At 45.3% G+C, this 16,862-nt stretch overlaps 2 protein-coding genes across 2 annotated transcripts in view; both read left to right on the top strand.

The window, feature by feature from the left end:
• The window catches only part of LOC135896588 (uncharacterized), a 483,964-nt gene that overhangs the window by 130,128 nt on the left and 336,974 nt on the right, over positions 1 to 16,862 (top strand). The gene's annotated exons all lie outside the window — the stretch shown is intronic.
• On the top strand, positions 93 to 4,643 carry LOC139047027 (uncharacterized). The gene is made up of 3 exons (XM_070520966.1): positions 93 to 1,092; positions 1,387 to 1,477; positions 4,598 to 4,643. Exons 1-3 carry the CDS (start codon positions 93 to 95, stop codon positions 4,641 to 4,643), a joined length of 1,137 nt encoding a protein of 378 aa, XP_070377067.1.

The following is a 16,862-nucleotide window of genomic DNA, read 5'->3' as shown; positions in this document are numbered from 1 at the left end:
CATTGTGAACAAGGCTCCCGTCAGGGGAGCCGAAACGTCTTTTCTTGTATTCATTCAGTGGTCGGTGTCCTTCTTTTTTACCCTTCTTCATGATGCCTCCCGACCAGACGGGCTTCCGTCAAAACCTCGACTTCGTTAACCTTCGCCGGGCGTACGGCCAGCCAGTCATCACCGAGATTCGCCAGTACATTTCACTGACAAGCAGAGCCTCTGCATTCAAAAATCATCTTAACTTCAACCTGACCTGCAAGTCCCGAGGACTTATTCCACGCTCGCTACGTCTCAACAGGCCTGTACGTTCAAGTTTTGGTTTCAGCGTGGTTGCCAAGGCGGAAAAACTTCTTTTACAAGCCAGGATCTTGGAATGCAGACAGTTCGTGAGGAACCTACAAAATGAAGCTTTCTTTGCGCGCCGTCGCCTTGAGCACCGGGTCCCAGACGAGTTCGCAAGCATTCAACTACACGCAAATTTCAAGGCCAGGCTACAATCCCGTCGTACGCAAGATACTCACGAAAGAAAACTTGCTAGACTGTCGCCACCCGCTGATGCCTTGCACAGAAACGTTGCCCCGTCCGCCGTGCACAATCTCTCGTCGCACAAGCCCAATTCGGCAGAACTCGCAGTCCTGAGCCTGGGCTTGAACTTCAACCTTGGACCGCAGAAGGATGCAAAAAGGTTGGTCTGTGCGGTAGAAAATGCTATCAGCCAAATTGAACCTTCAAAGAGGGAGGAGGCACGAACCCGCACCATAGGCATTCTCTCGCGGCTTCGCGCCCACCCCTCCGTCTCCCCGCTTTCAGCGGAAGAAAACAAGGCGATCAAAGACCTTCGCTCAAACCAAAATCTCGTCATCCTCCCGGCTGACAAGGGCAACGCCACGGTGCTACTCAACAGGACTGACTACCGTGACAAGATGCTGTCACTTCTTGCGGACGAGGCAACGTACAGTCGTCTGAAGAAGGATCCCACGCTGAAGATACAGAGGGAGCTACAGAAGCTTCTTACAGATGTGTTCCGGTTTGTAGATCCAAGGCACAAAGGGTTGTACTTCTCCCTTCTGTGCACTAACGGTTCGGCGCCGGCGCTCTACGGTTTGCCAAAAATACATAAACCTAACGTGCCGATGCGACCTATTGTTGATTTTACTCGCTCTCCGCTTCATAAACTGTCGAAATACCTTCATAAGGTTCTTTCCCCTCTCGTTGGTAGAGGCAGCACGCACGTTCGCCATTCTGAAGACTTCATAAACAAGATTCGTCATTTTACTCTCGACGATCAAGAAGCGCTTGTCTCGTTCGACGTCGTGTCGCTTTTTGCAAGCGTTCCTATTCGACTCGCCGCGGAAACTTGCACTGCCGCTCTGGACGATGACCCTACCCTACCAGAAAGGACGCCCATCGACGTTCCTGACTTGAAGAGGCTCCTCCTGTTCTGCCTGGAGAACACTTACTTCACTTTTGAAGGCACCTTCTACAGGCAAGTGCACGGGACACCGATGGGCGCATCCATTTCGGTAACCACTGCAAATTTAACTATGGAATGGCTTGAGCGTCGAGCACTCGCCTCTTTCAACTCGCCGCCCAGAGTCTTCCTACGTTACGTAGACGATGTGTTCTGCATAATTCAGCGAGAACAAATTCCTTCATTTTTGTCACATTTGAACACTATTGAAGCGTCCTTACAATTCACAGTCGAGGAAGAAAAAGATGGCGAGCTTCCTTTTCTGGACGTCCTCGTAAAGCGTGACAGGCGCAGTCTGGCATTCACCGTGTACAGAAAGAGCACACACACAGGCAGGTATCTGCATTTTAATTCAGTGCACCCGATAAACCAGAAGAGATCGGTAGTAGCCTCTCTTGTCGGCAGAACCAAGCGTATCTGCACAACGCCACAAAGCCGTGCTGCCGACCTACAAGAGGTCCACCGTAATCTCTCTGCATGTGGCTACCCGAAGTCGTTTGTGAACTCGGTGGAACGCCATCTGTCTCAGCCCCCAAGGCCTGACTGTGTGCTCCCAAGAAAACGCGCCCCCATACCGTATGTGCCCGGTGTGAGCGAGGGCTTAGCCCGCGTTCTACGCGGCTATGACGTCCAGGTAGCTCACGTACCGTCCCAAAAATTGCGCCACCGGCTGGTAAACGTGAAAGACAAGCTTCCAAAGACTAAGTTTCCTGGCATCGTCTACGGGATTCCATGTGAAGACTGCGACTGCGTATATATCGGCGAGACAGGAAATTTCGAACAGCGGTTGAAGCAGCATATCAACGATGTAAAAAAGAAAAAAGTCGCCTCAAACGCCTTGGCAGAGCATGCAGATGACTTGGACCACAGGATTGCTTGGGATAACGCGAAGATATTAGAAAAAGAAAGAAATTTGACGTCAAGACACCACTTGGAATCTCTCCTAATCCAAATGACAGATAACACCCTCAACCGGAATGACGGAACCCTCCCTCCCATCTACACGCGCTGCTTACAACATATTTTAAAACCATATAAACATTGTATCGCACGCCCTTGATTTCATTGTGAACAAGGCTCCCGTCAGGGGAGCCGAAACGTCTTTTCTTGTATTCATTCAGTGGTCGGTGTCCTTCTTTTTTACCCTTCTTCATGATGCCTCCCGACCAGACGGGCTTCCGTCAAAACCTCGACTTCATTAGCATATAGTATGTATAATAAATGTACGTTGGCTGGTAACGCATTCACATTGGTTACACATGAAACGCGCTCTACCTGCGCTCGAATAAGGGAGCTCGAATGATTAGATCCGGGCATTTAGGCAGCAGCGCACCAACTCCGAACAGCGGTTCAAAAGCAAGGTTCCCCCGAATGTTGATTTCGAACGGCAGACAGTAATGCGCTAACTTCGCACAGTCAGATATCTTGAAATTGCTTCGCAAGATCTCTCTCATTCTACTACTGTATGCTTAAAGGTATCCAAGGAGTTAGACTGGGAAGAACTAGGAGTGAGGGCTAACGCTAAATAGCCCACGAACCTATGATTTGCAGATGACATTGCCGCGTTGAACAATGTTGAAGACTATATGAAACAGAAGATTGAGTACTTTAGCAGAGCGAGGGAAAGGCTGCGCTTGAAGGTCAATATTCAGAAGACAAACGTACTGTACAATAGCCGGCGAGAGAATGAGATTTCCTGATTTTTGCTCAGCCTCTTGAGCATGTGTAGTAATACACGTACCTAGGTAAATTATTCGCAGGAGATTCTGATAAAGTAAATCTGCAAAATTAAAACATGAATTGCAAACCTTACGGCAGGTATTATAAAATCTTGACCAGGAGCTTACCGCTGTCCGTGAAGAATATATAGACACTGCATTCTACAATAACTAACATATGAGGCAGAAACTTCGAGGTTAACAAACACGCTTGAGAAGTTGAGGCTCACGCAACCAGCATGGAACCAAAAATGTTAGGTGTCACGTTACTAGAGCGGAAGGCAGGGATATGGGTTAGAGAGCGAACGAGAGTAGTTGATATTCTAGTCGACGTTAAGAGGAAAAAGTGAAACTGGGCAAGCTATGCAATGCTTAAGATAGATAAGCGGTTATCCATTGGAGTTGCAAAATTGATGAAGAGGGAAAGGAAGCACACTCAAAGACGGCACAGAATTAGGTGGGGGTCAAACCTGCTTACAAAGTGTTTATAAATACTTTGTTCAGAGTTTTCTTTTATTGTTTATGCGATGTTCAGCGCTTTGACAAAATACATCAGCTGCCCCGTGCGCTTCCTTAACGCTGACTCTTTTTTTTGCCAAGGATTTTCACTAGAAAGCTTTGTCAGCAGAAGTATTAAACAGCAGTTTACAGGTCAGCAGATTTTACAAGTGTGCGTTGACCAGGGAGCGTCCTTTAAAGCAACATCGCCCGTCAGCGGCATTCCATGGACACATTTAGGTCAGAGGACAGCCAAGCACTTTAGGAAAAAAAAAAACAACGGGCCCTGTCATACGCACCAAGCGGTCAACACAAGCAACATGCTGAAGTCAGCGAGCGTGCGATTAGCATTTTATTACCCGTGCGTACGCCTGCTATCGGGGCGTCGTCTCTAACACATCCTGGCTCACGCAACAACGCACCCTTTCACATCTTGGTTTTGTTTTCCTTTTCTCCCACTTTTGTTTTAGTATACAGCTACACATTCGCTCAGTAAACATTTCGCAAGTTTCGGCATCATTGAACAAAAGGACGTAATAACAAACCTAAAGGATAGATGACAAAGAAAAGTGAAAAAGTTAGGAATAGGAGGTTTCAAATCACTCAAGGTACTCAACATACGCATGAGAAAAAAAAAAGAAACGAATTAGATGCACGCGCATAACAACAGTCTAAAAAAGAAAAAGAAAGAGCTTCCAAAATCTGCCGCCACGCTGCCACTGTAAAGATGTTGTAAGGGACGTCACTGAATTTGTGGAGATGGCTGCCAGGACAGGAAGTCACCGCGGCCGCGCTTTCTTCAGCCGGCAAACCACAGTGACGACGATACCGAGGAGCTGCATGGAGATGCTGCTGCTCGGGACATGCGCGCTAACATCGTATCACACTTGCAGACGTGCACGTGGCACTTTTCTTCTAGGTACCACTGGGGCCCGTTGTTGCGCCACTACAAAGCTTCGCCCTAACGCGTTGCCCAATTGAAAAATATACAAAAGAAGTGCGATAATAAGATGAGAGACTACGTACATGTGCGGCAGATCATAGAGTTCTTTAGGCTGCGCGGGTTGAGTCCATGTAGAAACAAAGGGAGTAGATAAATTGTTGTCTGGTGGCCGAGGCTAAAAATGCCGTGAAGAACAGGTACTGCATGGAAATGCTTCACGAAGAGCGGGAAACAGACGGCCGACTACTATGTCATAGGTGAGGATTACAACTGTCGAGGAGAGGCGGTGGCTTCGAGTTGTAAGCAGTGGAAGTGGCGGAAGCAGTACCACGCGACTTTGAGCTTCGAGGCTGCGTGACGGCCAAGCCGCGTGGGGTCCAAATCTGCTGCAGTGTTTGAGGCGCGTCGCCTCATTCGCCCAAGGGGCATCGTTTGGCAAATCGCAGTGATTTAGACAACGCGTACTACCTAGGGAGAATACCATTCTCGGTGTGTTTCAGCACAACTCAGGTGCGAACGTCTTATGGTAGCAGAAGTTCAGTGCGTCCGTACATTAACAGCGGAAGCTGATTTGAAGATTGGCTTTTACCTATACAGATGAGGCGATCATATCAGCCATGTACTTATAGCGACAGGTCAACAAACTAACCTGTGAAAGCAAATCTTTGGACAAGTCACGTGTAGAAGGAACATTGAAGCCACTATAGCAAGTTTCAAGTTAATTTCGTTGTCGAAGACCCTGAAATTAACGCAGAGCGCAAAGCAAAGCCTTGACGCGGCTTGCGCCCTATATTGCATGAAAAAAAGAAAAGAATATCAGGGTAGTCTGATGGATGCAGACAACCTTTAGACACGTGTGAAAACACCTAAACAGCCAGCTGTTGTACTTTTTAACAAGCGACCATAATACACGAATAATTAAGTACTTACAATATGTATTCGTGTTCTGGTTAAAAAAAGCGAGAAATGAATTATGTATTTAAACGATAAGCAACCGCATGAGAAAAAATTGGGTGATGGGACATACACGGCATGATGCATGGAAATCAACAGAAGAGGGACGACAGCATTAAGAAAAGTGGGAGCACTAGACGACGCAATATAGGAATACTGTAAATTAGGTGATTAATTACGATGTACACAACCGCGAAGCTCACGGTACCAAAATATTATTTGTAGGTGCCATCCATAGTTGCAGTTACGCTGGGTGTTGCAGAATAAGTTTACCATTTATCAGTTCTTTTCGTAAACAGGTAGAACTTCAACGAGGTGTGCGTTGATTGGTGAAGGTAATGGAAATATTTGTCATGTCCCATTTCTTTACCTGCCTTTGCACATACAGAACTTTTAGCCTGAACTCGTGCTTATGTTTTCACATTACGACGTAATCTTTTTTGAGGTCTCCAGCAGCAGACTGCTGCGACGAAGGCTCCCGCAAAACTAATCGTAACGTAGAAAAAATGGCAGCAATAGAAAGCTTCAAAATTTAGGCCACACCGAAGTACTGTCATACTTTCATCACAACCGGACATGCCTTCAACATGTCTCGTCTGTCCGCGGCACATATTTTCCTCCTTTCTTTAATGCCTCTACGCGTCAACTAGAAGTACTGTTATTGAGATACAAATATAAAAGCAAGAAGAGAGCGCCGCTTCACAAGTCTTTCAAACTTCAAAAAGCGTTTCAGCAAGATCGTATAATGCTCGGATGCGTTACCAGATCGTACCGGGAAGTCGTTGAGGCGAAACGATCTAGAGGGCTCAAGCACTCTCGATTTAACCAGTGCGCCCGGTGGTTCTAACTCAACGTCATCTGTCATTGGACAGGAAAACTAAATTAGTGGTTGTCGAGGATAGCTGAATGGTACACGGAAGTCTATGAAGGTCAGCCGACCAGTAGCCATATAAGAACGAAAGACGCATTACAGATGAAAAAAAAAATCGATCAATCCTTTTTTTTCTTTGTTTCTGCGCCATTTCATTCCTTCGGTTCCGTTTCTTAACGGCGGAGCCCTTAACTGCGGCTGTATACACCCTGAAGACAAAGTGAGCGGTAGCAGCATTTGAGAAGTGAATGGGTTGAGCTCAGAGGAGAGACCACAAAGAAGACTGGTGAAAACGAAGCGTGTCTTTGTAGTTCCTGAAACGCGGTGAATGTGTTAAAATTTGATAGTGGAAAGTTAGTTCAAGTCTATGTCGTTTGAGTGATTTATTTTTCTCATTTTTTCCTTGCCTGATATTTTGATTCTTCTTCAGGAAGTGCATTTACGGTATTCCAAGAACTCTTTCGGCGCATTAGGATAAAGGCAAGTCTACGCAATGCCTATGATACGCAATGCCTCATGACCTCGAGCGTACCGGAATCTTGGAAGAACGCTAACATAATCCTAATCCATAAGAAAGGGGACGCCAAAGACTTGAAAAATTATAGACCGATCAGCTTACTCTCCGTTGCCTACAACCTATTCACTAAGGTAATCGCAAATAGAATCAGGAACACCTTAGACTTCTGTCAAGCAAAGGACCAGCCAGGATTCCGTAAAGGCTACTCAACAATAGATAATATTCACACTATCAATCAGGTAATAGGGAAATGTGCAGAATATAACCAACCCTTATATATAGCTTTCATTGATTACGAGAAAGCATTTGATTCTGTCGAAACATCACCTGTCATGGAGGCATTACGGAATCAGGGTGTAGACGAGGCGTATGTAAAAATACTGAAAGATATCTATAGCGGCTCCACAGCTACCGTAGTCCTACATAAAGAAAGCAACAAAATCCCAATAAAGAAAGGCGTCAGAAAGGGAGATATGATCTCTCCAATTCCATTCACAGCGTGTTTACAGGAGGTATTCAGATACCTGGATTGGGAAGAATTGGGGATAAAAGTTGATGGAGAATACCTTAGTAACTTGCGATTCGCTGATGATATTGCCTTGCTTAGTAACTCAGGGGACCAATTGCAATGCATACTCACTGACCTGGAGAGGCAAAGCAGAAGAGTGGGTTTAAATATTAATCTGCAGAAAACTAAAGTAATGTTTAACAGTCTCGGAAGAGAACAGCAGTTTACGATAGGTAGCGAAGCACTGGAAGTGGTAAGGGAATACACCTACTTAGGGCAGGTAGTGACCACGGATCCGGATCATGAGACGGAAATAATCAGAAGAATAAGAATGGGCAGGGGTGCGTTTGGCCGGCATTCTCAGATCATGAACAGCAGGTTGCCGTTATCCCTCAAGAGGAAAGTGCATAATAGCTGCGTCTTACTAGTACTCACCTACGGGGCAGAAACCTGGCGGCTTACGAAAAGGGCTCTACTCAAATTGAGGACGACGCAACGAGCTATGGAAAGAAGAATGATAGGTGTAACGTTAAGGGATAAGAAAAGAGCAGATTGGGTGAGGGAACAAACGCGAGTTAATGACATCTTAGTTGAAATCAAGAAAAAGAAATGGGCATGGGCAGGACATGTAATGAGGAGGGTGGATAACCGATGGTCATTAAGGGTTACGGACTGGATCCCAAGGGAAGGAAAGCGTAGCAGGGGGCGGTAGAAAGTTAGGTGGGCGGATTACAATAAGACGTTTGCAGGGACGGCATGACCACAATTAGTACATGACCGGGGTTGTTGGAGAAGTATGGGAGAGGCCTTTGCGCTGCAGTGGTCGTAACCAGGCTGATGATGATGATGCTGAGGAAGTCGGCGAGTTTTCTTTTATGCCAACGATAATAGATCTGTTGTGAAACTTTCACGTAGGAACAAACTAGGTGCTGTAGTAGTACCAAGCACGCCTAAACACGACGGGCCTGCTTAGATACGCATGATGATAATGAGGATGATCATGAGAACTTGATTTGCCCTTTGTCTCTTGTTTGTATATATAAATGCCCTAGACAGTAAATAATTAAGAGTCGTGTTGGAAATGGACGCTTTAGAGAGAGAGGACAATTTTTTAGACAAATAGCAGTCGGATCTGCCTTAGCTACCATGCTGTGACCTACTACTCTGCACCGGCGAAAAGGAAACGGTGATCGAAGCTCTGATAGGCTGTATGGATAGGCTAACGGATGGAATTAACCCTAGGCGTGATGGTGTTTCTTCTTGCCAGTTTTTTTCGAGTGTCCCCTCTTGCGGAATTTCTTTCTCTACGCGCCAAGTGAGAGGCTAAATTTAGCCCAGACTGCGCCATTTGTAGTGCTACACATGCATTGTCAAATAACTGTTTATTTTGCCTTTACACAACACAATAACAAATTGAGGCAAGTGGGCGCTATAGTGTTTGTAAAATGATAAGCGATAATACTATTATGTAATTTGGTTAACGTGCAACTTCGCAAAGCAACCACCTATGCTGACCGCAGGGAAGGAAGTTTCATGCCCAAAAGGCCGTTTTTATGTATCTATAAAATTCTCCACGATAACTGCCTATTTGGTGAGATTAGATTTTTTGAACTCCGAAGCCCGTTCAGTTCAAGAAGCTCCGCGCGGACGTCTTAGATTACCGACTCCACAATTCGCTTGCGTCTTTCGGAGGTTGGAGCGAAAAAGGGAAAACGGACAAGGTTATATAAAAAAAGCTTACTGTCACTTTAGCATACGCTAAAAAGGATGAAGACCTGCACGGTCACGAAGCATTCATTAACTTACTTTGGCATTATCATTCAAATGCATTGTTACCTCCCATTACTTGTTTTCTCTTTACGTGTTTTCTTTTTCGGTCGGCTAGTCACTGCCACTAGTTCTGCGTGGTTAATGACACGTTAGAACGGCCGTGGCAAGTCTGTGAAGACGATTAAGACACATAGGCAGGTTCCCTGAATAATTTTTTTTTATTTTAGCACTTTAATCGACGAGGGTAGTTACATGGGCTTGCAAACGTATATGGTGCCTTCTACTCTTTTGTAGCGCAGGCAGAATGAGCAGGGACGCGGAAAGGAAAATGCTAAAAAACGTACAACGCTGAATTTTAACAACAGATGTGCTTCCAGTTCTCGCAGACGTACCTGTAGCACTCAAAGAGTTACAAAACACGTGTGCATTGCGCGGCAAATATGAACAAAACCGGAAAAACCACACGCAGACACTTTCGTGGTCACACTGTATAGTTATAAGTGTGTCCGTTCAACGCCAACAGAGATTGTCGAACTCTTTTTGTGATAAAGAAATTGATGGCTTACTGGCGCGTACGCTTGAATTTCGGTGCCCTTACGCCGGGTGATCGTCGAATTTCTCGACCCATGAGCCATCGCCTGGGCTTTCGCCTTCAAAAATGGTCGTGTTGTCCTTTACAAAAGAGTGGCGCCAGTAACTGTGTCACATTCCTAGAATGGATCATCTCTAAGCAGAGTTCGACAATATAGATACCTTGTCGTAACACTAACTCACAATCTCTGATGGCTTGCATCCATTGACGAAACATGTTCCAAGGCCTTAAAACAACTTGGATACCTACCTACTACTGTGCACAAGACTAGGAACGATATTAAACTCTAAACGTATCAAACAATTCTTCCCCCTGTTATTGATAATGCCGCAGCAATGCGATCGTTCCTCACACAAGATAACATAATCAAACTAGAAGCAGTTCAAAAGAAATCCGACTGGTTCATTTTCGACTGCTATGACCGCTATTTTTCCCCATTGTCTGCTCTCCCGGCGCTGAACCCAACGTCCCTTTCTGTTCATCGTCGCATTGTGCGTCTTTCCCCGCACGATCGAACTGTCGAATTCCTTACCTTGCTGCTTTCGTGCACTCCCGAAAAACGAATTTGAAAGTGCTCTTTTTAAAAACCAGTGTTTGTAACTGCCTAAACTATGTTTAGGATCCGTGATAACGTACATGACTGTTTTGATGCTTTTAGTATTGACGAAAACGAAGTGTAAGTGTTTCGGCTGTTGTACTAAAATTTATTGCTGCCAATGTTGTAAGAACCACTGTATAATTCCCTTACTTTATTTTCATTCAACATTGAATTAACCAACTTCTACAATAGCCCTTCTATGGAGCTGCAGTATCTACAATTAATAATGGCAATAATAGGAATAGTAAGACCAAGGGAAGGCATCCGGCGTCCCTGCGTCTCCCGTCCTACTTTTCTGTAAATGAATGAGTTTAGTCACTGCGATAATAGTTCTGCATCCTGTACGGGTTTTCCTCTGCGCTACAATATGGGGCCACCAACGCCGCCGCTCGTGAAAATGTCTCCGATGAACCGCTATTTTGACAACTGTGCTTCATTAGTGGACAGGTTATAACTGTCTCCTGAGAGCTTAACCATTGCTGAGGTTACTGTGGTTGGTTTTTATCGTCAATCGTGCAAGCGTAGTCATCGTTTTTATCTAGCGTTCATAGGATTAGCCGCTTTTATGAAAACTTCGCATTGACCCGTGTGGCCTCCCGCGGTACGATCCAACGATATCAGTCTACCCGCAAACGGGCACGGCGGATCGAAGAAATCCGGCGATACTCGACGGCTGTCCAACAAAAGCACAATTCTGGCTGACCGCAGGCTGATCAAGATGCGTGAGCTGACCATCGCTGACTGGGCAGTGGATGGGACCAGCCATAGCGTTTCATAAATTTACTAAAGGCAACTGTGGCAATATAGTACGTGCAGATGCTGCAAGCAGGGTGGTTCATCTCATAGAGTTTCATTTTTGTAGGAAACTCTATGGTTCATCCAGCGTGGTATTGACTGTTATTGCATGGATTTGTCTAACTTCCTCAATGTGGCTATAAACGGCTTCGTGACTGCGCAAATGAAACACTTTCAAGAAATTGCTGTTACAGGTACTTAAATAGACGTAACTAAAGTTGATCGACGGCAAGGTACGAACACACTACCTCTAGTACGAAAGCCCGACATAGAAACCATAACGCAACGGACACATGCAGAAACGGAACCACTGCAATTAGCAGCGATTATGGGTGCATAGAATAGATTACTGTACTTTAAATGTACAGATAAAGTGTGAATGCTAATTCGTGTAGAGTATGGGTTGCTTTAAAATTGAGGCCCTTGAAGGCAGACAAGGCATGATAAACGAAGCCGCAAGAACGGCTGAAGAAACAAACAGGAACATCAGGCAAATCCATGTACACTCTAAGAAAAAAAGTACTAAAAGGGGTAGGGAGGTTAGTCCTTTTGGGGACTAACTGATTTGCCACAACCATTAGTCCTTCTGGGGACGAACCGACATGGGATGAACTGTTACTCCCCATGCGCTTACTCCTTCGGGGACTAACAGTTGCCCCTGCCCGATGGTCCTCAAAGGAGTAAGGGTAATTCGTTCCGATGATCCGCAAATGTGGAATTAGTTAAATTAGGCATTCATACCCTAATAAAAAAATTAATGAATTAAAAAAAAACCGTGCCCGAGAGCAGGGTTTGAACTCACGTTCTCTCGGTCACAAATCAGGTACTCTAACCACTTCACCACGCCGCTTTTTTTTTCTTTCTTTCATGGTATTTATTATAGTTGCATTCAACTAGACGTTCACCAGTTCTGCATAGTCAGAGAGTGGAGGGCACAATGAAAGTCACACAGAAGAGGCAGCGTTCATACTGTGAGTAGAAACGTTCGTGTCACTTTAGAAGGGTGGCAAGGATAAGCACCTCACCAAAATAGGGTACCAGTCCGGTTGCACACCGAGTCCATCATAAACCTGCTTTAGGTGTAGTGTTATTTGGATGAAATTCGCCCTTGTAGGTACAACCGTTTCGGCGTTGCGGTCCATAATTCGCGTTTTCCACAAACTGTGCATTCCCATGACAAAAAACATATCGAAAGGTGCACTATTATCAGAGGTTGGCAGCAGGTATCGCACAGTAGGAGCGTTAATCTCAAAGTCTTTCTTTAAAGTCCGTTGGAGGACGCTTCTTAAGAGCCTATGCAGCCTTTATGAGATTGAATGCGAAATGCCAGGCACTTACATTGTTGACATAGAAAACATTAAATGTGAGTTACAAAAGTATGACGCACTGCGTTACAGAGGTGCGCAAATTCGATCTCGAAACATGCACGCTCTGCAATCTGAGCAACCAACACGTCAAGCTTTACTTGACGAGCGACGTCACGGTATTTCCAAAGTAATTCCGGAAATATACTCCGAAGGTAGTCTTCTAACAAATACTAATGACATAATTTCTCAGTTCGAAACTTTCTACACTATGTTGTTTAGTGCCCCTCCGAATGATCACGATGCAAAAGTTTTAGAGTTTTGTATCTCTTGTAAAACCATTACAGGATGATGACTGTGCAGTCATCAGTGGTAGCCTTACGATTCAAGAAATTGAGCTAGCTATTGATCAGCTGCCTCTGTCGAAAACACCCGGCCCCGATGGACTTTCAAGTGAATTTTACAAAGTTTTCAAATCAATTATCAGCCCCATATTATTGGATATTTTTATTACAAGTTTAGAAGTTGACGCCCTTCCGCAGTCTTTTTGCAAAACCCACACAGTTTTAATTCCCAAAAGTTCAGATAAAGAGCAACTGCGTTCTGTTGAAGGCTATCGACCAATCACATTGTCAAACGTGGATTACAAAATTTTTGCGAAAGTTCTATCTAATAGATTGCAATTTGCGATGTCAATTCTAATTGGCTCCCATCAGACGTGTGGAATCAGGGGCCGATCAATTCAAACCAACATACATATCGCCCGTACCCTTCTTCAATACTGTTATGGTTCCACTGAGCAGCTTGCAATGCTCCAGGTAGACCTTGCTAAAGCTTTTGATCGTGTCAGCCACTCCTATTTATTTTCTCTTTTGGAGCATGTCAATGTTGGCTCCATTGTGCTTAAAGGCGTTAGGCTTTGCTACACCTGTTGTACTACTCGTTTAGTTATTAATGGCCAACTCTCCGAACCCATTTATATTTGCTCATCAGTAAAACAAGGATGTCCGATGTCCCCACTTCTATTCGCCCTTTACCTGGAACCGCTATGCTTAAGCGTAATTCAGTCGAGTAACATCCATGGCTTCAATATACTGGGTAATGAAGTTAAAGTCTTAGCTTACGCAGACGATCTAGCGTTCTGCTGCACGGATAAGTCCAGTGTTCAAAAAGTAGTATCGAAAATAGAAGAATTTGGCAGCGTATCAGGAGCGCGGATGAACTCCTCAAAAAGTTTAGGCTTATGGTTTGGCTCATGGTGCTATACACCAGAACAGTTTGCAGGCGTTAAGTGGACTGATGTCCCGCCAAAGTATCTTGGCGTGCCGCTAGACGCATACAAATTAAGCGCAAACTATTGGAAAGAACGGGTTTCGGTACTGCAAAGTTACGCCCAGACATTCGTTCCACAACGACTTTCTATTTTTGGGAAAGCCGAAGCCTGCAATATGTTCTTGGCAACAAAAATTCTCTATGTATTGCAAGTTATCCATTGTGCTAGGCTATACATCCAACGCTTTCACCGTATCTTTGCAACCTTCGTATGGTCTTCAACTTTTGAGCCCATGAGGCGAGACAATATTTTTAGGCCTGTTAGCGAAGGTGGGCTGGGCTTAGTACATCTTTATGTGCGGCAGATACTGTCTCGTTTCTTCTTTTTTCGCGATACTTCCCATCCTGTAATTTGTTCATACATGCAAGTCACACTTGTTAATGCGTTACCTGATTTAGTTGTTTCTTCAAGTTTTTCTTCGCGCTTATGCTTGTGGGGGTTCATGCAAGAAGTTTACTTGGCGGTTCGTTTCCTGACAGTTCGGTTTTCCACTGAATACTTGTATCACCACGCCGCTTGGTTGAAAAGACGGAATATTTAGACAAGCTTAAGCATGGGAACACAAGTGCGGCAATATAAAAGTGACTCCGTATTTGTGCAAGCTATGCAGTGAGAGTCTAACGTTGAGTGTACTTGCAACTATAAGCGACTGCAAAAAGAAATCAGCCCGAGTACCCTCAGGGTGATTTAAACTGAGGCCCTACGCCATGTATACGTGTAGCGAGCTCAAACGGGGCACCGAAGACGACAGAGAAGGGCAATTTCTCTGTCGCTTAGCGTGTGCCGTTTGAGCTATATACACATCGCTTCAGTTCGCAACCTCCTTGGAACGGAAGGAACTTAGGTACTATTGACCAAGAAAATTTAGCCGTCTATCAATGACTTGCGCGTTTAATGTTTATCGCTCACTTACGGGGTGCGCACGAAGGGCATGCCTCTTCACATTCCAGTTTTAAGTTTCGCGTATTTTTCTCACGAAGAGGCAAGGTGCTGCTTTGCATGTAGTTCAATAGACAATGCACGAACTTCGAACAATTCACGATTTATAGACAATACCGATTTCGCCACATCGCTCCATGACACGGACGAAAACAGCGAAGTGCCTGGGGAGTAACTGTTGCCGTTCGTCCTCCCATTGCTCTCTTTCCGAGCAGGGACCAAACACTTACTCTCCGAAATTTGCACACGGCACGCACATTCATGCAGTTAGTCCTTTGAGGACTAACGGCGCAGTTACTCCCGTTTTCCCCGGGATTTTTCTTAGAGTGTACTAAATATCTTTCCCCCTGGTGACATAACGATTGGAGTGCCACAGCTCCCTCTAGTAGTTCTTGTAGGACGCTCTTTTCTACTCAAGCGGGTGAATCACGTGGCAGTGACCAGCCATCTTTGGACGCGATCATCGCAAATTAGCGATACTTCCATATCAGTTGCTTGACTAACTGCTGCGCTACCAGCCATACGCTCAGAGCATAGAGTTTAATACAGTGAGTAGCGGGGACTGTGGCGCTAGTGTCTACGGGAACTGCGAGTGGGGCGGTTCAGCCAAGGTAAATAAACCTGGTATAGCGAAGCATCCATAGAAGCCCATGGGTTCAAAACATGGCGGTTCATCCGCGGATCATGGCGCTTGTCGCCATCTGCGTGAGGTGGGAGCACTTCTGGCGGAACAAAGAAATATTGCAACGCCACAACCGTAGAAACCGAAGTGACGTCATTTTGTGTTGATAAATGCGCGAAAACGTATTCCTGGCCCGGCCGTTAGAGCTCTATATTCGAATGCCGCGCAATTAAGCTTTTAGCGTGCAGAACGATGCAGCACACTGTCGGTCGCACAGGTGCTGAAATCGCCCCCATCCACAAAACATTTCTTCGCAGGCCGAAGAAACCTTTGGGTGTTGAATGCTGGACAGCATCCTCGGACGCCAAACCCGTTGGCCAGCACTGCCGCACGAAGGCAGCTAATGCAAACAATTACCTGGTGTTCGTAACCTATTACTTTTGACTGAACAAGTAGAAGAGCGATGGCACGCAACTCGCAGACACAGCGCCACCAAAATTTTAGACAACCGTTGACGAGCAAAACAACAAAACCGGTAAGAGGGGCGGGTAGTAGCAGGTGAACTTTACGAGCGCCTATCAATTGTGGTAAAAACGCGGGGATGGAGGTGCGCAGAAACACACTTCGAGCCCTGCATTTTACCGGAGTTGATAGCGGTGCGATTGAACCCTGTTCTGCCGGATGCTGAAAAAGATGTATTTATTGTTTAGGATAAAGTAAGAAGGAGCTGTCTTTTCTTCCCTCACCAAACGCGCGTATCAATGATTAGGAACTTTGTGTTCGTTGAATGAAATCAAACTGTGTTTTGTTTTAATTAAAAACCGGTTTTTCGTTCCCATTGTTTCTTCCCTCCTGGCGTAGTCGCGCTTCAATCGCTGCTCCCATAACCACTCGTTGCTCATGTCGGTGACGATTGGTTCTGGACCGTTTGTTGCGCCGCAGTTTCGATACCCATATGGATTGACCCTGATACTGTGTGCCAGCACGGGAATAATTGGTAGTACATGGATTTACCCAAACTGCATCGTCCTGGATTTAAACTGTTTCGCTAATTTGTAAACTCGTCAATTTCTACGAGGTACTGGCTGTGTAATAAACACACATTATTAGGATTATTGCTCGACGGTAGGATTAGAACACAGGACATACAGCACAAAAGCCCGATATTGAAACCATTACGCCACTGACGCTTGCATCAACAAGTGGTATAGAACGCCCTTATGAATTTTTCGCGGCCTAGCTAGCACGCTAAGATTACTGGCGTGTTTCGCTAACCCTCACAGGCGGAACCGCTGCAATTAGTAGCTACTGCGAGTGTTTGCAGAAATTTCTGCACTCAGAAAAGTAAACATTACTCTGAAATTTACGACAACGAGGTCAGACAAGGCGTACTAAACAAAGCGACAAGAATATCTGAATGCACAAGCCCGAAGATCGG

This window comes from Dermacentor albipictus, chromosome 6 (assembly GCF_038994185.2).
Source record: "Dermacentor albipictus isolate Rhodes 1998 colony chromosome 6, USDA_Dalb.pri_finalv2, whole genome shotgun sequence".
NCBI lineage: Eukaryota > Metazoa > Arthropoda > Arachnida > Ixodida > Ixodidae > Dermacentor > Dermacentor albipictus.
Note: the sequence above shows the minus strand (reverse complement) of the source record. Positions and strands in the feature narration are given on the sequence as shown.